Below are 20,930 nucleotides of genomic sequence, written 5' to 3' on the forward strand. Positions count from 1 at the left end.
TACTCAAAAATCGTCGGCGGCAAAGCCTTTTTCTTGTCTCGTACAGCGTGTCCAAATATGTTTGGAGCGGCTGCATCCAGCTCAAGATCAACCGAGGAGTGCGGAAGACCGAGCGAGGCAGGAGACATCTTGCAAATCTACATTCAGCGCCAATGCGGCAGGTACCTAGACCAGAGGAGTGAAGGTAATAATTAGATTGAATAGAGTAGAAAGGCAATATTATCGGTGGACCAGCGCCCGCCAACGCCATATTCGCTAAATCAGTACGCCACTCTTGTTCGCATATCCTGCGCGAAATTAGCATCTGAAAAGGTGTCAAGAAAGGCAGAAAGACAAGATGTACATACCGAGATCTTTCGCTCAATCTCCCTGACTGAGCGATCCAATTCCGCAGCAATCATCATCTTCGTATCGTTCGACAGGAGGAAGTACTGTTCGCACAGGTCCCCGTCAATAACTCCCTTCACCGGCGCGTAGTAGCTCCGGTAGATGAGGTGATCACGCCCGGCAAGCGGCGGGCATTGCGATGCCAGTTGCATTTCCAAACTCTGGAAAAAGTCGACATCTTCACGACTAACAAATGGCACAAGTATGCCAATTGTGCCTTGAAATCCTGTCCACACTAGGATATCACGACCACCAGCTACCAGCTGGGTTTTATGTAGACTGGTCGGAATGTCTTGGGTGAATACATGGATCATCAGCTCCAACCGGTTCGGCGTTCCTTGAAGATATCCGCGGTCGTGGATCAGATGAGCGCCTGAGCCTTCCTCGTCTGCCTCCTCAGAGGCCTTCTTTGGGCATCGCACCAACCAGAGGTTACCAAACTTGTCACCCCCGGCCGTTGTCTCGTAATCCACCATCGTCGCTGCCGTAGTCCAGCGGGCAATGGAATCATCCACAAACGGAATTAAAACGTTATCTTGATATTTGTAGACAACGTACGTGACACTTTCACGGACGTCGCTAACCACAATTCGGCTGCCTTGGGTTTGAAGGCCAACGATAGCCTTTGGAGCAACAGCAGCCTGGCACTTTCGGAGCAGCTGCTTCATTCCAAGATCGTAGATTCGAAGCACAGATCCAACACCAGCCAATAGACGACCTTGGAATCCAAGAAGTGCCAGAGGAGGCTCCTCGACTTTCGTCTTGTGGATGAATTCCAGCTCCTTTCCGTCCTCTTGGAACCGATAGATATGAATGTACCCTCCCGCTGAGGAAGGCGGGTTGACAGTCATGTCTTTGGCAGTTCCCACGACCAAGAATGTTTCGTCATCCTGACTAGTGAACGGAACAGCAGCAATGCTCACAGCTGCTTCATTCTCTTCGAGCTCGACTGCTCCAACCACCGCCTTCGCATCTAATGGGTCGATTATTTGAATGCAAGAAGCCCAATGGCCTGTACCGCGAGGATATCCAAAATCTTCCGGAGGAAGGACCGTTGTATCGCCGCCGCGAGCCTTTGAGTCTTCAAGCAACCGGGCCCGTGTTGCTGGCGACAGAACGTTATTGTCGGCCTCGATAACATAAAACAAGGGCTCTTCTGGATGTTTGATGAAGTGGCGTGGCGTATATGCCAGAGGTATGGATTGTTGCAGCATGTTGTTGTCCAGTTTCTCAATCGAGAAGATTCTAGTCACCCAACGTCAGCGAAAGTCACACATCGTGTTTCATAACGCATTATGGATGGTAATTGCGATCTCAGTAGGAACAATTGGAGTATAAATAAAAGAATGATAATCCACATGGTCTTTCAGGGATGATTCCGTTCTCATCATATGATCCAGCATAGAAACAATAGTAGAAACAGGGGTGCATGCACATACCTTAGGTTCTGCCCTTGAATACCCACCATACCCTCGACGCACTGCTCGCTCGAAAAGTTCCACCCCCACTCGAGTCCAACATAGTCCAGCGGCGTAAGCATAAAGCCTTTTGTTTGGGTATCGGAGTAGCCAAGCCAAGGACGCGAGCTCAGGGCAAGCACGGCTGTCTGGCCTGTCACTGAGACCTGGAAGAGTTTGACGGCTTTAGATCCCAGGAACCGAGTGCGTGTGTCGGATAATTCGCCGGTCACTTCGTCAAGCGCCGTTCGAAGATAGACGCCTGAGTGAAGACCGATATGAAGATACAAAGTGGTCCCGCCAGAGCTAGAGTCAGCCATGGCAATAATGTTCAGAGCGGATGGTGCAGCAGTCAACGCTTGAACAGACTTGTTTTCTAACGTCGTATCCGGGTCCAAGCTGAGGATGCGGACTGTCGAATCGTCACAACCGACAGCCAGGAATGAGCTTCGGACGCGACCTTCTGGTACCTCGCCCAGACTGAGACACGTTACAGTTCCAGACATTTGGCGTCGTTCATCATACTCAGCGAGTGACCCGTCAGCGTCCAGCTCGAAGTACACTATCTCACCTGAGCTGAGCGCAACCGCAACCTGGCGCTCATTTGTCGCGGCGGCCACGATAGAGCGGTGTTGCGGCGCAGGCCATTCGTTCACTCTTCGATCTGCGAGAATATGGCGAATGCCTCGAGGATGAATTTGAATAAGGGAATCCTCGCCAAGCTGCTGAACAGCCAGGGTGGGCGCTGACGAAAGGAACCCGGTATCAGTCACTTCTTCTACAGTTTCACCGATGCTAAGAACGAGAGTGCCGTTTGCGAAGGACAGTACAATGTACGCATCGAATTCATCCGCCCTGGTAAGCTTTGTCGTCCAAACAGCTGATGGTACGCTAGGAAGCTCGGACTCCACTATCTCAGAGACCTCCAAACCATGTTTTAACGTCCGGAAAGTGCTTCGAGCACCTGTGCCAGAAACTGTAAAAATCTGGGGAGCATCATCCTCGGAGATATTCACAACCTTGCTATCAACCAGTGGGTTGAGAGAGTTTATAGCCTCCACGAGATTCAGATTTTCAGCACCCCTAGGCTGGAAATAGACAGGTGTACAGGGGGCTGCCGGGTCTGCTGAGAAGTCATCACTGTTGAACTCAGTCTCCTCGTCGTCATCGCCAAGTTTTTCGAACTGATAAAAGTGATGATTTCCACCTTCGGCGGCAACATAGAGAAATCCACTCTTTAGGATGAGCAGGCTCGAAGCCAGGGGTACTGTATCGAAATACTTAATTTTCAATCCTTTCACTTCCCCCGTGAGTTGGCCTTTGTCATCCTCAACCATGTCAAGCGTGAGCTTAAAAAGGTCACCATCCTCGGTCTGTAAGAGGAAGAAGAAAGCCCCACGCATCTTATGCATTACACCAGCTGTAATGCAACGCTTGCGCTCAGGATTTTCCATTGCGCCTTTGCGACGCGGTATAGGTACCCTGAAAGCATCTTGGTTCGAGTGTCGATAGGTGATATTATCTTCCGCACATACAAGAACACCGCTCGGGCCATCGGCTCCACCAGGCACCTGAAAGAGCATCGATGATGTGCGGTCGACAGGATCAGTCCATTTTCGGACAACATGGTTGAGGCCAAGATCGAGCTCATAATATACTAGAAGTTTTTCAACTTCTTCGTATGCCCGACCCGTCGGATCCTGGTCAGACTCGGAATAGTCCACTTCAAGGGCAGCAAAGACGGGGTTCTCATACCCAGCATCTAGTGCAACTACTGAGTACACCAAAGTCTGTGGCTTGTGCGCTTCCAGCGGAGATGAGATCGTAAGCTCGGCCTGCGAGTTTCGATTCAGAACATAAACAAGCTTGTTCTTCTCCACCGACGCAATGAGACATGCTCTACCCTTAGGATCGACCGCCAAATACTGGCCAGGAACGACGCGACGCACGCCCGACTTGCCGAACGTCTCAAGATGAATCCGGTTGAATCGATTCTGTGAGGGTACATACTCAATGATGGTGATGCGTCCCGAGTCCGACCCAATAATTATGTAATCTATAAGCAGATCTCAGCACTGTTCGAGCCACGAGCGTCCACTTCATCGACCGGGCCACGTCCCGCCTTCAAGGGAACTCGTTCGGCAGTGAAGGATCATGTTGCCCGAGAAGCTTGACGAATCACTAAAATGATCTTGGAATTTTCGCTGAGATGGGAACGTAAAAACATACCTTTGTTACTACCAGCTAGCCTGAAAGCAGCCAGTGTTCGGATGATGCCAAAGACATCTTGAGTGTATAGCGGAATGACCTTGCCCTGGGTAGGATCGGGTCGGTGAATAGTCAGCTTCGACCCGGACGCGGTGACAATCTGCTGCTCTTTCGTTCCCGCAAACTGGCCCAAAATAGCCTGTGTAATCGCGGTTGGCGGCTGGATTGTCAGGGAGTACATAAACATATGCGAAGTGGTAGCCATGATGGGCGACTAGGTCGTCGAGGCTCGACCGAACCGGGAACCGAGGTGTGTTTACGATGTACTTGCGGCCAATATTGGGTGTCTTTATAATAAAAGTACTCCCATTGCTGCAGAGAGAGACAGCAAGTTGGAGAACACTCGAACACGAGGTATCCTCGTGAGGAGAGGTAAGGTAGAGAGCTGGTAAACTTGTGGTGCTGAGAACGCGAAGATGAAAAATTGCAATGTGGAGCTTGAGCTGAGGTCAAGCGCGTGTTTGTCCTGTTTGATCAAGCACGTGACCTGTAAGCCTATGACCAGTATCGGCGGGAGCTAGAGTGGTTACAGCCAATATTACGTGTAATCCCGGGACAGCTTCGTCCATTGGTTCAGGTTCTGACGATGGGGTTCTGCCTGGTTCTGTCTGGGCTTTGCCTTTGACCATTAGTGTCGGAACATATTGGCGCGCGATAACGACCAAGGTCGCTTTTGTTCCATTAGGTTGCAGACTTCTACATTAGCATTCATTCTTGAACTCCTTCCCTTGAGTTTTCGTCCCTCTTTGCCTTTTCTGCTGAAAGCCACGGGACTCATCCACCAGCTTGTGACGTGACCTGAGTTGCCTCGGACCACCCCCTCAACACACCCCTCACTCATCGCCAACACACACCCCCATTAACCATGGCGGATGATACCGTGGCGGAGGAGTCGCCCATCACCTTCAATATCAAAGCTTCGAACGATGCAAAGTTTACGCTCACATTACCCGCCTCGACGCCAGTATCAGAGCTGAAAGAGAAGCTCTCATCGTCAGATTATGCCGACACTCCGGCGGAGCGCCAGCGCTTGATCTATTCGGGCCGGGTTTTGAAAGACAATGATACTTTAGCGACGTACAAGATCAAAGACGGGCACACCATTCATTTGGTAAAGAGCGCCGCCAGCAATCAACGTCCCGCAGCCGCCGCCGCTGCCACCCCGAGCAGCAGCACCCCAAACCCAACAAACACCGGAGTCCCAACGAATCTCGCCGCCGGCACAGGGAACAACCCTCTTGCTGGCCTAACTGGCGCGCGATATGCCGGGTTTGCTCAGCTTCCAGGCGCTGGTATGTTTGGCCCGGACGGCGGGGTAAGTGACCATTGATTGGAACTCAGTTGGTCCTTCAATTAGACGGGCTAGTCCGCTAACACAGTGGCATTCATAGATGGGACCTCCTCCGGATGCCGAATCGATGTTAAATATGCTTGAGAACCCTCAAGTGCAGTCTTTGATGAATGAAGCATTACAAAACCCGGCCATGATCGACATGATGATTCAACAGAACCCCCTGCTACGCGATAATCCCATGGCCCGTCAAATGCTGCAAAGTGAGGGGTTTCGCCGTATGATGACTGACCCTAACACGATGCGTCATATGATGCAGATGCAACGAGCAATGGGAGGATTTGGTGGCGGTAGTGCTTTCCCTGCCCCGGGAGTCACCAATACAACGCCCGAGGAAAATAGAACTGCGCAAACCAACACCAACAACAATAATAGTAATGCTGCCAATGCCCTCCCAGGAGGTCTTTTCAACCCTTTTATGCCCCAGGGCCTTGGCGCTGGCAACCCATTCGCAGCTCTTTTTGGAGGGAACCAGGGAAGCCAAGGAGGAAACCAGACTGATCAGACTGGCGCGGCGCAACCAGAGTCGGGAGGAGCAAGTGAAACTGGTACCGCATCTGAGCAGAATAGACCGGCTCCTGGCTTCTTCAACCCATTCAATCCTGGTGCGAATCCTTTCGACCCCGAGCAAAATCCCCTCCTCCGCAACCCTGCGTTGCTAGAACAGTTGATGCAGTCAATGGGAAGCCCTGCGGGCGGTGCTGCTAACCCTTTTGCATCACTGTTCGGTGGCCCTAGCTTTGGTAGCCCTGCTCCCCAGGACAACAGGCCTCCAGAAGAGAGATACGCGGACCAGCTGCGTCAGCTCAACGATATGGGCTTCTTTGAATTCGAACGAAACATCGAAGCTCTTCGCCGAGCAGGGGGCAGCGTACAAGGTGCGGTGGAATACCTGCTGAGCCATCCGTCTTAGTTTTGATCTTGCCATTTCTGAGGACGCGGGATATTTGACGGGTTTCTAGCGGTCACGATATCTCTTTGTGTTTTCCTGGGATCGCAGCGTGTTGCTGATTGAAGAACCCTTCTGTATTAAACCTTTTCCTTCATGGTCCCGTAGAATGCGCATATTTATACTTTGGAACAATTTTACAGCTCTAATATTTACTTAAGAAGCGATGCTTACACGCCGTTTATAGTAGAATAGAGGGGGGTATGGGAGTCGTTGGCGGAGAAGTTGGAGGATAGTCGAGGAATTTGACAAAAAAGCCATTGCCCCTTCCTCAGCAGTATCAAGCAAAATGCCATGTATAGCCACTTCAACCAGAACCTCAGTTCTTTTGTTGAATGGCATGCTAGCGTGGTGAGGGGCGGTGTCGAGGACGTTGGGACATAGTCCACTAACCTTTAATGCTTTAGGACTGGATATATATTGTTGGTTTCAAAACAGAATGTTGTAGAAAAACAACAGATCATGACGGAGTCCGTTTTTCTTTAGAAAAATCTGAATAGAATTGCGTTCTCAAGCCAACATTGGCCTCTGAGGACAGTCTGAGCGTTAATCTTGATGGTTTCTGGATGTTCTCCTGTCCGTTTGTTGGTGTCTTCGGAAACCTGGAATTTGAGACGGACTCCCGAGTCGGCTTCGCCAAGTCTCGACCCCTACGAACAACAGCCTCAACGACTCGAACATCCTTTTGTCTTTTCCAAGTTTGAATTCCATTCTTGACCTCCAAGGCACTTAGTTGTCACGTCCACTCGTTATACGTCAAAATCGTGCGCCTTCTCCTCTTATATCATTCTAGTATTCGAGTCGCATTTCTTGAGCTTTAATCTACTCACCCCTTCCATCACGTCGCTTTCTGGCCGGTTCAGGAATCATTTCGACCACTTTCCCTTGTCTCCCAATACTATCTATTCACTCTTCAAGAGAAGCGTTATTGTCGTATCGTATTTGAATCAGTTTGCACACGCTTCTGCGGGCCGAAATATTAGCCTTACCCTTACTAGCCGCCACGTTGACTATACTTGACCACTTCGGATTCTGGACTGTTCGCCTGCTCCGTCTTGGGTTCTCGCCGACATGGGGCTGCGATGGCTAAGCTGCCCTCATATATGGTTGCTATGGATATTGTTCGCCTCATGTTCCTACGCGTTCTACTTGCCGGGTTCGTCATCTCGTCCTATACTACGTAGTCACATACTGATTTGTTCCGTTTTGAGCAGGATACTCAGTCAAGCGATACAACGACGATGAATCGATTCCCCTCCTCGTAAACAAGATCTTCTCGGACCACACACAACTTCAATACGCTTACTTCGACCTACCCTTCGTATGCCCCCCCAGCGGACGGACACATGGCGGATCACCATTTGGTGCTGGACAAAGCGTCTCGCAGAACTTGGGTGAGATCTTGCGCGGTGACCGAATCATGACCTCGGACTTTGAGCTTCATATGGGCAAAAACGTGGAATGCCAGGCATTGTGCACGGCGGAGGTCGGGCGCAAGGACGTGAAATGGGGCCGACAGCTTATCAGGGAAGGATATGTCGTAGAATGGATCGCCGACAACTTGCCTGGGGCAACAAGTTTCGTGACTGTGGACCGACGCCGAAAATATTATGCATCTGGGTTTAAGCTCGGCTACCAAGAGTTCTCTCCTATTGATGGGAAGCAGCGTTACTACATAAACAACCATTTCACCATCGTTATCCGCTGGCGCTCGGCACCAGAAGGTGGTAAAGTCGTTGTGGGGTTCGAAGTATTTCCGAAGAGTATTCGTGCCCAGGATCATGGAGCGGATGGGTGCCCTGAACACGTCCACGAAGAGCACGAAGGTCTGGAGTTATACATACCGCCAAACCTGGAACATCTCCGCCAGAAGTACCCGGGCTCGTCATACCTCCCGGAAGATGATGACTATGATGACGGAGCTACTCTGAAGATCCCAATCACATACTCGGTATATTTCAAAGAGGACAACTCAATTGAATGGTCAAACCGGTGGGATCTTTACTTTAGCAAACAAGATGACAGTTCAATGACGCACTGGCTGGCTGTTCTCAACTCGTTGACCATTTCCGGTGTCCTCGGTGTTGCGGTGTATGTCATCTGGACAAGAACCATCCAGGGAGACATAAAAGGCCGAGGTGATGGGGCGATGGATGATCGAAAGGTGAGGAAAGCAGGGAAGGCAGAGGGTCTGTTAGACCAGACCTCGGACGTCGAAAGAGAGGCAGATATTGATTCTGATGACGATGGCATGGATGATGTGAGCGGCTGGAAGCTCCTACATGCCGACGTGTTTCGGGTACCGAATTTCAGCGGTCTTCTTGCGCCGTTGGTTGGATCGGGAATGCAGCTTTTGTTCATGACCTCCGGATTGCTGCTTCTCAGCTGCTTGGGTATCCTGAACCCGAGCTACCGGGGTGGCTTTGTTAGTGTTGGTACTGGACTGTTTGTCTTCGCCGGCGTGTTTTCTGGTTACTTCTCTGGAAGCCTGTACAAGACATTCGGTGGGAAGAGCTGGCGCAAAAATATGTTGATAGTGGGTACCATAGTTCCCCCGGTCTCTGTTCCCTGCTTACGTACGATTAGACAGCTCTTCTCTTCCCTGGACTTATATTCTGCCTCGTCTTCATCCTCAATCTTTTCGTCTGGGCACAGGCATCTAGCACGGCGATCCCATTCGTTACACTTATTGGCATTGTTCTCCTTTGGCTGTTGATCCAGGTGCCTCTAGTGTACGCCGGTAGTTGGTATGGTTTTACACGCGCCAAGCCATGGGAACACCCTACCAAGACATCCCCAACTCCGCGCCGGATTCCTCCACAGCCTTGGTACTTGCATAATGTCCAGCGAGCCATTATCACCGGCTTAGCTCCTTTCGCAGTCCTCTTTATTGAGCTTCTTTTCGTGTTTAAGAACCTGTGGCAGGACAAGAGTGGATACTATTACGTCTTCGGTTTTTTGAGCGCCGTGACAACGATCTTAGTGATCACTGTTAGCGAGGTGACAATCATCGCGACGTACAGTCAGCTCTGCGCCGAGGTAGGCATTTTAGCCTAGGCCATAAACGAGAGGTCAAACTGACGCACTATTTTAGGACTACCAGTGGTGGTGGCAGAGTTTCCTGACGGGCGGAAGCAGCGCCTTCTGGGTGTTCGCGTACTGCATCTGGTACTACTATTTCCACCTGCACATCACGGGCTTCGTGTCCAGTCTGCTCTTCTTCAGCTATAGTTTCCTCGCCTGCGCTGTGTATGGCCTGCTAACGGGGACTGTTGGGTTCCTGACGGCGTATGCATTCATCCGTCGCATTTATAGGTAAGTTATTCTGTTGAACTGCCAACCACCGAGGAGACCCATGCTGACAGAAGCAGCTCGGTCAAGGTGGATTAACCAGGACCCAGCTTGATTCCTGAGTCACGCGGCCTCATCCGAGACTGTTGCGGGGCTCCCTTCGACACTGGGAAAATTCGGGGACGTTATATTCGGGCTTCCATGAGGGATCTTTTATTATAGCAAAGGATGTGAATGTGGCTGGTAGTCGGCAGATAGTGGAGTATATACTTTGAAACTTAGCGGGAGTCAAGCAGCGATCGTTTCCGTTACTATATCTTTTTTCTCTTTGGAATTTATTTGGCAAATTTTTGACTATCCACCGAATTCCGCGCGGATGCTTTAACTAAAATAATAAACTAAAACTAAACTTAGTTCCCACGTGAGATCGTAGCATACTTTGCACTCCGCAAACGGGACCAGAGGACGCATGCGGTCTGGCCATGATCACTGTTGGTTTGACGTCAGACCCTTGTTAAGGAATGATTATGCCTCTATTTTAGCATGCCGAATAATCCTATTTCTTAAACAGATAGGAGACGAAGAGGAGGCCGAATATGCATACGTCGCGTCGTACGTACTACCATTCTGCGAGAAAAAGGGAAAGAGAAAAAAGTGATTACGAAGGCATGGATAATAGGGGATAGCCACATAAGCCCCCTCTATCTGAATCAAGCTATCAATTAAAGCAGCTCGAGCTTCGGCCGTTATAGTTCACGGGACGGCAGCAGATCCCTTCGACCCGGAGAGTTGAAACCGCTGGGGGATGGAGTCTAGTACAGGATTCCAGAAAACTGACATAATCTCATCAATGAAGGTGAGATCAACGATATGTCAGAGATGGTGCAATCGTTTATGGAGCCAGTCGAGGCCATGGCTATGCAGTAGCCAAATTCCATATCCACTGTCATCCGTTAGGTATCCGTGCGTTGACAGACATCCCGAAACCCAGATCGAGTCATAAAAAGGTATCACACATTCGTAAGATCTGACGTCGCCACGGGCCAGTAGTAGTGTGTCTAAAGTAGCGACTGCGGTCTGAGTGTAGTACCCCTTGCGGCGGAAATTGTAAGGCCCACGCAAGGTGCAAGGTCCAGGGAGAATGGCGCGATTGGTGGCTGATTCTATGGCGGTGGTAGGACTGCGATTGCGTGCTCGGGACGTTGAATTGTGCCAGATTATGCACTCGTTGCTTTTCTCGGAACGGAGCCGGGAAGTTAATTATGACGCCGGGGCGTGAGCTGTATGTAACTATATCCAGCTAGCTGCAGATTAGCTTCCAAGTATACTATGACCCATCTATAAGGGTGGTTGAGTTGAACCTGAACCTGGTGGCGACTGTAGAAGCACGAGTTCTAAGGGTCGAAATGTCGAGAACAAAATGTCGGTGTACTCCGCTAGGCGATCAAGGCAATCATGATCATCCCTATTGCACTGAGCATAGCACTGCTACAGGGTGAAACGAGCGATCGGTGATCCTCCACGATCTTCAGGAGACCGGGCGCCGGTCCCCGGTCCCCGGGATGAGGTGAAGAAAGCTGGAGATGTCGTGCTTGGTCTGTAGCGGGCACGGTGCAATGATGCCATCGCCCCGCGATATCGACATTTCAAGGCGGTGATGGTCGAGACCGAAGAAGATGAGAATATATCAGGATTTGTTTGAAAATAATCATAATGACCTGTTTTCTTGAGGAAGGATGGGTTTCAGACAAGAATCATCACGATGGCTCGCGGTATTCCGACAGGAGGTTCGGGGGATGAGAACGCCAAGCTTACGAACAGAGACGGGGCCGGCTAGCGGCAATCTTAGTCTGGGGTCTTTGCAACCACATTCGCGGCTCTTTTGTGCGTTATTTTTGTTGCTAAATAGAACAGGAAGAAGTAGAGAATTGATGACAAGACACCATTGGGGTAGGGAATGGGTGTATTGAAGTCGAAAAGAGGCCTGTTGCGGCCAACGGCTGTATACCAAGAACCATAACCGCTGTAAATACATGTATCAACGGCCCCTGATTGCCTCTTTTGTCTCCACGCTAATGGCTCGCTTCTCCATCGTCCCCATCATTCCCTCCAGACCAGCTTCCGCTATCGATGGTTTCGCATTCACCGCTCCTCGAGCAAACAAGAGTCATCACCATGTCAGGAGGCAAGAGACTGCTCAAGGGACCCTGCTCTGTTGGCAGTGGATCAGATTTCAAAGCATTGCTTACAATCACACCATCGGCGGAGACGATGGTTCCATTGTTGCGGTGACATACTCGCCGAAGATCTGGGTCGGCAAATCTTTTTCTTTTTTCCTTTTTTTTTGCCTTCTTTTTCTACTTCTTTCCATTGCTTATCATGGATCCTGGATCCATGATCTTGTGACATTGGATGTGAATTTCTGCTGCTTCTCCACATACGCTAACTTACTTATACCTCCGTCGCCTCCCCTTCCCGCCTTTCCTCTTCCTTCTCTTCCTTTATACTCGTTTCTCTCCATCTCGTACCTAATAGCAGCCATCAGTTCATCACGAGAGAGACAAGCATCATGGCGGCCCGGAAGCCTAACATCCTCTATATCATGGCAGACCAGATGGCTGCGCCCCTTCTGGCCTTCCACGACAAGGACTCGCCCATCAAGACACCGAACCTGAACAAACTGGCAGAAGAGGGCGTTGTCTTCGACTCGGCGTACTGCAACTCGCCACTATGCGCGCCTTCCCGGTTCGTCATGGTGACCGGTCAGTTACCGTCCAAGATCGGTGCATACGATAACGCCGCCGACCTGCCCGCCGATATTCCCACGTACGCTCATTACTTGCGCCGCGAAGGTTACCACACTGCACTTGCTGGCAAGATGCATTTCTGTGGTCCTGACCAGCTTCACGGCTATGAGCAGCGCCTGACTTCAGATATCTACCCCGGTGATTATGGCTGGTCAGTCAACTGGGACGAGCCGGTAAGTTATGCCCCGAAATGGATTAGGGAAAGTCTGGAAAAATTGACTGGATTAGGATGTGCGTCTCGATTACTACCATAACATGTCCTCGGTCATGGATGCCGGCCCCGTTGTGCGCACCAACCAGCTCGACTTTGACGAGGAGGTCATCTATAAGTCCAAGCAGTACCTCTACGACCATGTGCGCCAACGCACCGACCAGCCCTTCTGCTTGACTGTCTCCATGACCCACCCTCATGATCCTTATGCTATGACTAAGGAGTTCTGGGACCTGTACGAGGATGTTGAGATCCCGCTGCCCAAGCACGCAGCCATCCCTCATGACCAGCAGGACCCTCACTCCCAGCGCATCCTCAAGTGCATCGACCTGTGGGGTAAGGAGCTGCCAGAGGAGCGCATCAAGGCCGCGCGCCGCGCTTACTACGCGGCCTGCACGTACGTTGACACCAATGTCGGCAAGCTCCTCAAGGTGCTCGACGAGACCGGTTTGCGCGACGACACCATCATCGTCTTCACTGGCGATCACGGTGACATGCTTGGCGAACGCGGTCTTTGGTATAAGATGGCCTGGTTCGAGAACTCGGCTCGCGTGCCTTTCATCGTCAACGCCCCCAACCGGTTTGCTCCGGCCCGCATCTCGCAGAACGTCTCGACCATGGATATCCTGCCGACCTTTGCCGAACTAGTTGGTGCGCCGCTAGTCAAGGAACTTCCCCTGGACGGAGTCTCCTTGGTACCGTACCTGACCGGTGAAGACGGCGTGAAGACCGACACCGTGCTGGGCGAGTACATGGGTGAGGGCACTCAATCCCCCGTCGTGATGATCCGCCGCGGCCGCTGGAAGTTCGTCTACTCCCTCATCGACCCGCCTATGCTCTTCGACGTCCAGAACGACCCGCTGGAAAAGGTCAATCTCGTTGCCGGCCTCCCTGACCCGTCAATGGCAGCCGCAGCGGACGCCAAAGCAGCAGCAGCCACTGCTTTCAACAAAGCTGCACCCGCAACGCTCCCAACCCCTGCTGAATCTCCGCGCGCAACACCCCTTGCCCACCGCAATGCGGCTCAGGACTACCCCTTCCCGAGCCCAACACCCCCGCGCACCCCTAGCCCAGGCAAGCCATCCAATGTCACCGTCCCCGAGACCACGGACCCATCCAAGCTCCTCGCCTACTTCACGGAGGAGGTTCACTCTCTCTGGGATTTGGAGAGCATTCGGCAGGATGTCTTGCGCTCGCAGCGCCGCCGGCGCCTCGTCTACTCTGCGCTAATCAAGGGCACCCCTCACTTCTGGGACTGGGAGTACCGCGTTGACCCTAGCACCCAATATGTCCGCAACCAGGGCAAGGGCGTGCTAGATGATGTGGAATTCATCTCGCGCTGGCCGAGAGTCCTGCAACAGGCTGCTCAGGCTCAGGGCGTGAAGGTTTAAGCCGCCTATTCTCTGATCGTTCTATTCATTTCCTATTTGGGAAAAGTGCCTTTTTTTTTTTTTTCTCTCTTATCTACCATCGGCGTTTGAGCGAGGCGCTATACCCAGCATTACCATTTATTGACATTGTCAGCCGTGCATAGCTTTTATCCTTTGTTTACTGCACTGCCTTGCTGAAGAGAACTGTTTGACTTTTGAGTCCTTTTGCTCGCGCTTAGCGATTATGTTGCTGTCATTCTGTGAATGCTTTTTGCATTGAGAATCTTCGTCTTGCGCATTACCTTTTTACTTGGCTCTCCGTACATAGAACTGAACTGGATCTGAATATTGTCTTCTGGATCTGAATTTAGTCAAGCTGGAAACTGAAATGTACTTAAAATGATCTGCGCACGTTTTAGCTATCTGTAAACGTTTAACCAGAATGGAAATAAGTTATTGCTTTGATTATTCAGTAATTAGAAAGTACGTACGCCATGCTGTCCATGGACATCGGCACACGCCCCATCGGGTTCCAAGGTTGACGAAGTAAAGTTGCCGCTGTCTTCAGGCGCCACCGGGAGCATCTTCCTTCCATCTACGCTCTCTGGCCAGCATTACCTACACATCAAAGCTACCATCAAACGGCTTCCCATTGGAGAAGTCACCATGGAGATTAACCTAACACCTAAACTGATATCTCAAACGTCTCCTTGCAGGCACGGGACGTATACCTGACAGATACCACGAATCGTTTCAAGAAGTCCGCACCGCCAACGACGAACGTGGATGCAGCGAACTATGTTTCGCGGTCGCGGACACCGTAAATCTTGCACTATGATATCATCACATGCCTTTTGAGGTAAAGCATGAAGCCATCTTTGTACTCTTAGCCTCTCTTGTATTAGATCTTCGCTATTATGTGGAAGCCCGGCCCGTGCCGGAGTGGGTTGCAGGAAGCCAGCGAACGGGCCCGCGGCGTCATGTATGCAAGTAGAAAGCGGATACTACGGCCCTATTTACAGCGAAGTAGGAATAATTAGATATACCTTGAGATGAGAGTTACTATATGCGAAAATGTATCCTGCTTCGTCGGAAGCGTTACGCTATTGACTGATTGATTGATTGATTGATTGATTCGGGCCATTTCTCTCCACTGCAACATCTCGGGTTTCCTCATTGCCATTGACTCTGCAATTTCTCTTCCTGTTTCTGAATATGATGTAGGGCCAAGGGGATTGGACTTGTGGTTGCGACTGCAGCTGTGGCGGGGTAGCTCAGATGGAGGTTCATAGTTTGAAAAATGGGGAAAGCTGACAGGAAGAAGGGTTAGAAGAAGGCGAAAGGCTTGGTAAATCCCGAAGTGGGAGAATGCAGTAGATCTGTGGAAAAGATTTGATATATTTCAGGAGTCTACGATGGTGTACTTCAATAGGAAAGACGTCCCAGTCAAGGGTTTATATAGTATATGTACTTATGTCCGGTAGGTAAAGTTCACTCCTCTTTAGAAGCGAAGCAAAGCAATACTGAAAAAAATAGGAAATAGATGAACACGAAAGCGGAATCCCTATCGTACCTAGGTGAATCATGAACAAGAAATGGGCTAACATGGTAAATCAATCAAGACAGTCATCGTCACACACCGCGCCTGGCTAGCTTAAATGAACAGGCTAACCAATTTGCACAGAGTTCAATCGTATCCCAGCCCAGAGTAATAAAACCGCGTTGCGTTGGAACTTCGCGTATATCACTGGTCGGAAGACCAGTGAGACATAAGAAATATTTACTGACACCGACTAGTCCATTGGATAAGCAGGTGCTTTGACCAGAACGTTCATTGGCCCGCGCCCGCGCACTTCGGCCGTAACAAACGCCGCAAGTCGGATGCGTCCTGTTCCTGAGCCTTGCCCTGATGCTGCTGAAGCCGCCGGCGTCACCGAGCCGCGACGGGAGCCATCATTGCCCATAGATGCAGGTGTAGGTCCCGGCCCGGAGCCAGTTTGTGGGGGTCCCTGTCCCGGTTTCCGGCCCATAATGTTGCTGAACACCGAGCGCATGCGCTGTTCGCGGGCTGGACCACTATCGTGAGCGCTGGGATTCGTAGATGCAAGCTGTGAATCGCGATCGTTGTCGGCGTTGCCGGGGCCGTCTTCGTGGGAGCTGCGGTTGGAGGGTAACTCGGTGGAGGTTTGAGTGTCAGAAGGGCTGGCGGCGTTGGTGAGGGGGGGAAGAACACCGGATTCTATTTTCATCGTTGCCTCGTGGATTGGTGAGCCTGGTGGAATGTACTCGACGCAGATATCTCGGGACTCGAGAGGTATCTTTTCGGCGATACCGATGGCGTTTTCCACGATCATGCGGGCTCCATTGTCTATCCCTGGAGGAGGGGGACTCTGGAGATAACTGACAAGGGTTGCGACGAGGTTATCCACTAGACAATTAATGAGTCCAGACCGGTATTCGTCTGCTGCGGGGCCTTGAAGGGAGTCGCCTAGACCGTCGAGCGTTGTGCGGCGCCAGTTGGAGATTCGGGCGATGGAGTTCTCTTTATCTTCGTCTGTTGCAATATTTGTATGTTGTCTGCGCAAGGTCATTTCAATAGATTTCAGTTGCTGACTGAAGCTTGGCTCAAGGGCCGGATGAAAGTAACGCTCAAAGATCTCGTCTACCAGCCAGCGGCTCATTACAGAGCGGCCAATGGCCGTCATTTCCTTTGTGCCCGTGGCTGGAGCATCCTCGTTGACAAACCCGGAAAGCCAAGTGGGAAGTGTTTTCCAGTCTTTGCGGATGGAAAATGCAAGGTCCTTGATGGCGCCGTCCAGACGGCCAAACCGGTTGGCGTACTCGTTGTCGTCGAGAACGGTTCGGGAAACGGCCATACGCTGGTGAGCAACGGTGTTTTGTAGCTGCTGGACCTGGGCATCCCGTTCAAAATAGTACCGTTTTACCTTGGAGTACTTGGCCTCTGCAAAATTGTCAGATCAATCAACCAGGCGTTTCTTGACAAGAAGACTTACGCAGTTCGTCATACTTCTGGAGTATCGTACGGACGTCAGCCTCACTTAGATCATCGCGATTCCGATCTTTGGATGTTGGCGTAGCGCGCCCCGGGTCAAGTGAAGCCTGCTGTTGGCCCGCGTTATTTTGGCTCGAACCCTGCTGCTGGGCTGGGTTTTGTGAATTGCTGCCGGAAGGTCGGTCTGACATTGCCGGGAGCTGTGTGACCGAGGACGTTTCGCTCCTAGGGAATTGGTACGGCGATGGCGGCTCGAGAGACTGGCGAGAAGGCGGGCGGGGGTCCAATTGGTTCGCTCCCGGAGTCAATTCTGCACCGTGCCTGGAATTGTCGACAGATGACTGGCGATAGAGTTCGTCGGCGAGACGGGGATCTGTATTGGACCGAGGAAGAGGGGACGTACGCGGCGAACGGGCGTGAGGGGCGAGTGCGGGATCAGGGGCACGAGCTGAGTTCTGCTGTGGCATGGACGGAGTTCGATATTCAGCCTCGGGAGCGTCTACCGCATACTCTCTAGACCAATCCAACGACGAGCGCGATTGTTGCGGCAGCTGCGGCGACTGCTGCTGCTGGTGGTAGTGGGGCTGGTGTTGCGGCTGAGAGCGTCGGGTGGGTAGCTTCACAGATCGGTTGCGTTCCAACAAACTGGGCTGGTCCCGAACGGACGTCGATGAGGCCGACGAATGGAAAGAAAAGAAACTCCGTTTAGACCGGCGAGGTTCCTGATCGTCTAGCTTGTCAGTAGGAGATGAAGGCCCGGACTGGTCGGAGACGTCAGCATCGATTCCATCGAAAGACTGCGGTGGCGCGAGGTGAGGGGAAGGACTGGGGCTGTTTGTGACTACCGTGATCGTGGAGTGGGAGTTATGGAGCGTGGAAACGTCTGGCGGTGTACGGAGACGTTGGGTGTGAGACCGCTGCAAGCCAGTCCGGGCTGGATTGCGAGGAGGAGGTTGGCGAGAGTCCCAAGAATAGGGAGATTGTGTTTGCGATTGCGGTTGCGAGAAAGTGTTGGAATGGTGTGACTGAGATTGAGATTGGGGATGGGGCGGAAATTGCGGCGGAGTGGAGACGGGGAAGTGGTGGTGTTGGTGGTGGTGATGGTGATTACCGCTGCTATCGTCGCTGTCGAAGGGAGGAGCGGCGGACGAGGATGACGACGGAGGATAAGGAGGAAGATGCTCATCCGACTGGAACGCAGGAGAAGAGATGGACGGCTTCGATTTCTCTTTCCTGCGGAAGAGGGGCATGGAGAGATGGAGGGCCCGGTTAGGGGCAGGAAGGAGGGGGATTAGATATGTGAGGAGGTGAAGATGAAAGAGTCGCCGAGTTCAAAATACCAATACTAATAATACCGAGTACGAACAGTGGGGGAACACCAAGTGGGACAACAACGGTGATTGGGCGCAAACACGAGGCTGTGCGAAGAAGAAGAATTATTGTCTGCCTCGAAGGCGACGAGAGTGTGCGGTGGCATATTATTAGCAGGACGATCTAGTAGTGATAGTGGGCAGCTGAGCTGAGGAGGGGAAATGACGGCGTAGAGGCTAAGAGAGGGCCAGTGCTAATAATAGGCCGAGTAAGAACCGGGACAAGATAGAGCTAAGTATATCAATAAAGAACCCGTCCGGCCGCTATCCAACGCGCTGCGACCGTTAAACACCTAGTTCGATGAGATCTACGCCTGACAGGTTTAACAAACCCCGTGCGTCTTGCCTGTCCTGCCCTGCAGCGAGTGCGTTTCATTCTTGTAGTGTGGATGCGTGTGCTTTGCCCGATGCGACTTGGTTGTATGCGAGCGAACGTGTCTGCCAGCGATTAGTTGGTTTCCTTCCGTTACGGGAGAGTTAAGAAATATACTGCGTATATCTTTCCAACATCGCCTGATCCATTTCACGCAGGCTTTTTAGGGCCAGCTTAATATCGCTCAAGAGCTGATCGCACCGGCTCATGGAAAAGTCCTCACGTACCACGACGCGCATCAATTTCAGGTTGTTACTGTGTGGCGCCATAGTGTAAGCCGGCACAATCCATCCTCGCTCGCGCAGCTGGTGCGCGATCGCGAATTCATCGAATGTCTCGTCCGCCCGGTCCGCAGGGAGGCGAAACGCAACTAGAGGCAGTCCCCGACCGCGGCGCTGGCTCATGATGATAAAGCCGAGCTGTTCGAGCTGGTCAGCTAGATAATCCGCGATCCGGGTGATGTTCACCATGACCGAGCGGTATCCTCGCTTGCCCAGCCGAATCATCTGGTAGTACTGGCCAATGACATGTGAAGCGCCCTTAGAGAAGTTTAGCGTGAAACTGGCTTGCTCAGCGCCGAGATAGTTGATGTTGAAGATGAGCTCCTTGGGTAGGAACTCAGGCGATCGCCAGACGACCCATCCAACACCGGGGTAGACCAGGCCGTACTTGTGGCCGGAGACGTTGATTGAGACGACCTTCTCCAGACGGAAGTCCCATTGCAGGGTTGGGTGGATGAAGGGGGCAACGAAGCCACCACTAGCGGCATCGACGTGTATTGGGCAGTCCAGGCCGCGCTCGACCAAAAGGTCGTTGATCGCCTTGACGTCCTCGTATTCTCCGGTGTATGTTGTGCCCAAAATGGCGCAGATACCGATGGTATTCTCGTCAACAAGGTCCACCGCCTGCTGAGGATCAATAACGTAGCGCTCCTCCGTGCAATATACATATCGCTCCTCAACATCGAAATAGCGGGCTGCCTTCTCCCAGCAAACCTGGACAGCGCTGTTCATGACGATATTGGGCCGCGAGTAGTCCTTCCCTTCTGCCTTGCGCTTGTTCTGCCACCGTTTCTTCATCGCCAGAGTGCCCAGCATGATCGCCTCTGACGAGCCGACAGTGGAGGTGCCCATTGGGTGGTCGGTGTCACTGTCCGTGGGAGCATTGAATAAACGGGCGATCATGTTGACGCATCGGTTCTGAATCTCGGCGGACTGAGGGTACTCTTCATAGTCGATAAAGTTCTTGCTGAACGATTCGGCCATGAGTTTCTCGGCCTCATCTTCCTGTTTTGCTATAAGCACAGTCTAAAAAGTCACATAAATCCCACGTACCATGTAAGTAGTGACAAAACTCGCCAAGCTGAGCAAGCGTTAGGACCAGTGTGTATTGTTGACTTTGGGGGCCATACTTCAGCATCGGGTTACCGTCCAAGCTCAGCTCATCCTTTATCATACGATAAGCCACCTCGCGAGGCATCTCACGATCTGGCATCTCGGCGTGAGGCAGCTGCTGGGTTGCAAAACGCGTACCATAGACGGTGGCCGAGTAATCATCCTCTTCAATGGTGTCGAGCTTTATGGAATCGACGCGGTTGACGACAGGCTCGAAGTCGTCGTCTTTCTTGATGGATGCGAGATGAACCATGGTCGTAACTCGAATGAAAACTAAAACTGTATAATAGTAAACAGAGACGCAGTACTAGATATAACTATATATATTAGGTAGATAAAAGGGGGATGGCAAGATGAGAAGTCAGAGGCTGGGTCTCCAGGTCCTCAGTGTTGTTATAACCGCCACGCTACCCCTGGTGCCGCATCATAAGTTAGACGACACGGAGGGGCAGTGCTGGCCAAGCAGCTAACAAATCGCCCTTGGAACCTCGTGCGTGGCCTTCAGCTGGAAACAGGCTGAATAATTAGTGTTTCAGCCGGGTACCCCCGCAATAGAGGTTTCATTATGGCAGTTCAACCTGGCCAGCAAATAGCTGGGAAGAAAGCTTAGAGAAAGCTTGGCTGGTGTGGTGGGTAAGCACAAATTAGTACGGAACCAGGACCCACGAGGAGGCAGCAATAGTATCGTC

The 20,930-nt window shown here is 51.7% G+C and overlaps 6 protein-coding genes across 6 annotated transcripts, besides 1 other annotated feature; 3 read left to right on the top strand and 3 right to left on the bottom strand.

Moving 5' to 3' along the window:
• Window positions 1–20,930: part of a sequence feature (contig 1.94 1501..523724(-1)) that runs on past both edges of the window.
• ANIA_05452 (U2 snRNP complex subunit RSE1) lies at window positions 174–4,498 on the bottom strand. Its single transcript, XM_050612329.1, has 4 exons — window positions 4,074–4,498; window positions 1,827–3,900; window positions 348–1,632; window positions 174–287 (listed from the first exon to the last, which is right to left on the bottom strand). The coding sequence occupies exons 1-4, from the start codon at window positions 4,315–4,317 to the stop codon at window positions 261–263; spliced, it is 3,630 nt and encodes a 1,209-aa protein (XP_050468264.1). The 5' UTR covers window positions 4,318–4,498; the 3' UTR covers window positions 174–260.
• On the top strand, window positions 4,755–6,569 carry ANIA_05451 (ubiquitin domain-containing protein DSK2). Its single transcript, XM_657963.2, has 2 exons — window positions 4,755–5,427; window positions 5,504–6,569. Exons 1-2 carry the CDS (start codon window positions 4,978–4,980, stop codon window positions 6,374–6,376), a joined length of 1,323 nt encoding a protein of 440 aa, XP_663055.1. The 5' UTR covers window positions 4,755–4,977; the 3' UTR covers window positions 6,377–6,569.
• Window positions 7,484–10,067, top strand: ANIA_05450 (transmembrane 9 family protein; the record flags this gene model as incomplete). The annotated part of the gene is made up of 5 exons (XM_050612330.1): window positions 7,484–7,568; window positions 7,627–8,948; window positions 8,999–9,451; window positions 9,507–9,727; window positions 9,784–10,067. 5 exons carry the CDS (start codon window positions 7,484–7,486, stop codon window positions 9,800–9,802), a joined length of 2,100 nt encoding a protein of 699 aa, XP_050468265.1. The 3' UTR covers window positions 9,803–10,067.
• Window positions 12,273–14,462, top strand: ANIA_05449 (putative choline sulfatase; the record flags this gene model as incomplete). The annotated part of the gene is made up of 2 exons (XM_657961.2): window positions 12,273–12,683; window positions 12,739–14,462. The coding sequence occupies 2 exons, from the start codon at window positions 12,273–12,275 to the stop codon at window positions 14,110–14,112; spliced, it is 1,785 nt and encodes a 594-aa protein (XP_663053.1). The 3' UTR covers window positions 14,113–14,462.
• On the bottom strand, window positions 15,885–18,354 carry ANIA_05448 (uncharacterized protein; the record flags this gene model as incomplete). The annotated part of the gene is made up of 2 exons (XM_657960.1): window positions 15,885–17,053; window positions 17,106–18,354. 2 exons carry the CDS (start codon window positions 18,352–18,354, stop codon window positions 15,885–15,887), a joined length of 2,418 nt encoding a protein of 805 aa, XP_663052.1.
• Window positions 18,600–20,572, bottom strand: ANIA_05447 (glutamate decarboxylase). The gene is made up of 4 exons (XM_657959.2): window positions 20,259–20,572; window positions 20,182–20,209; window positions 18,965–20,133; window positions 18,600–18,912 (listed from the first exon to the last, which is right to left on the bottom strand). The coding sequence occupies exons 1-4, from the start codon at window positions 20,492–20,494 to the stop codon at window positions 18,798–18,800; spliced, it is 1,548 nt and encodes a 515-aa protein (XP_663051.1). The 5' UTR covers window positions 20,495–20,572; the 3' UTR covers window positions 18,600–18,797.

This window comes from Aspergillus nidulans, chromosome V (genome assembly GCF_000011425.1).
Source record: "Aspergillus nidulans FGSC A4 chromosome V".
NCBI classification, from domain to species: Eukaryota; Fungi; Ascomycota; class Eurotiomycetes; order Eurotiales; family Aspergillaceae; genus Aspergillus; species Aspergillus nidulans.

Excerpts from the sequence above, each read along its gene's own strand:
- ANIA_05452 (XM_050612329.1), bottom strand. The coding sequence starts at position 4,317 with ATGGCTACCACTTCGCATATGTTTATGTACTCCCTGACAATCCAGCCG. Across the intron at positions 3,901-4,073 it reads GCTAGCTGGTAGTAACAAAG|ATTACATAATTATTGGGTCG; the intron begins GTATGTTTTTAC and ends ATCTGCTTATAG. Across the intron at positions 288-347 it reads AGATTGAGCGAAAGATCTCG|GATATGCGAACAAGAGTGGC; the intron begins GTATGTACATCT and ends AATTTCGCGCAG.
- ANIA_05447 (XM_657959.2), bottom strand. The coding sequence starts at position 20,494 with ATGGTTCATCTCGCATCCATCAAGAAAGACGACGACTTCGAGCCTGTC. Across the intron at positions 20,210-20,258 it reads GACGGTAACCCGATGCTGAA|CTTGGCGAGTTTTGTCACTA; the intron begins GTATGGCCCCCA and ends ACGCTTGCTCAG. Across the intron at positions 20,134-20,181 it reads GTTTTGTCACTACTTACATG|GAAGATGAGGCCGAGAAACT; the intron begins GTACGTGGGATT and ends ATAGCAAAACAG.
- ANIA_05451 (XM_657963.2), top strand. The coding sequence starts at position 4,978 with ATGGCGGATGATACCGTGGCGGAGGAGTCGCCCATCACCTTCAATATC. Across the intron at positions 5,428-5,503 it reads TGTTTGGCCCGGACGGCGGG|ATGGGACCTCCTCCGGATGC; the intron begins GTAAGTGACCAT and ends TGGCATTCATAG.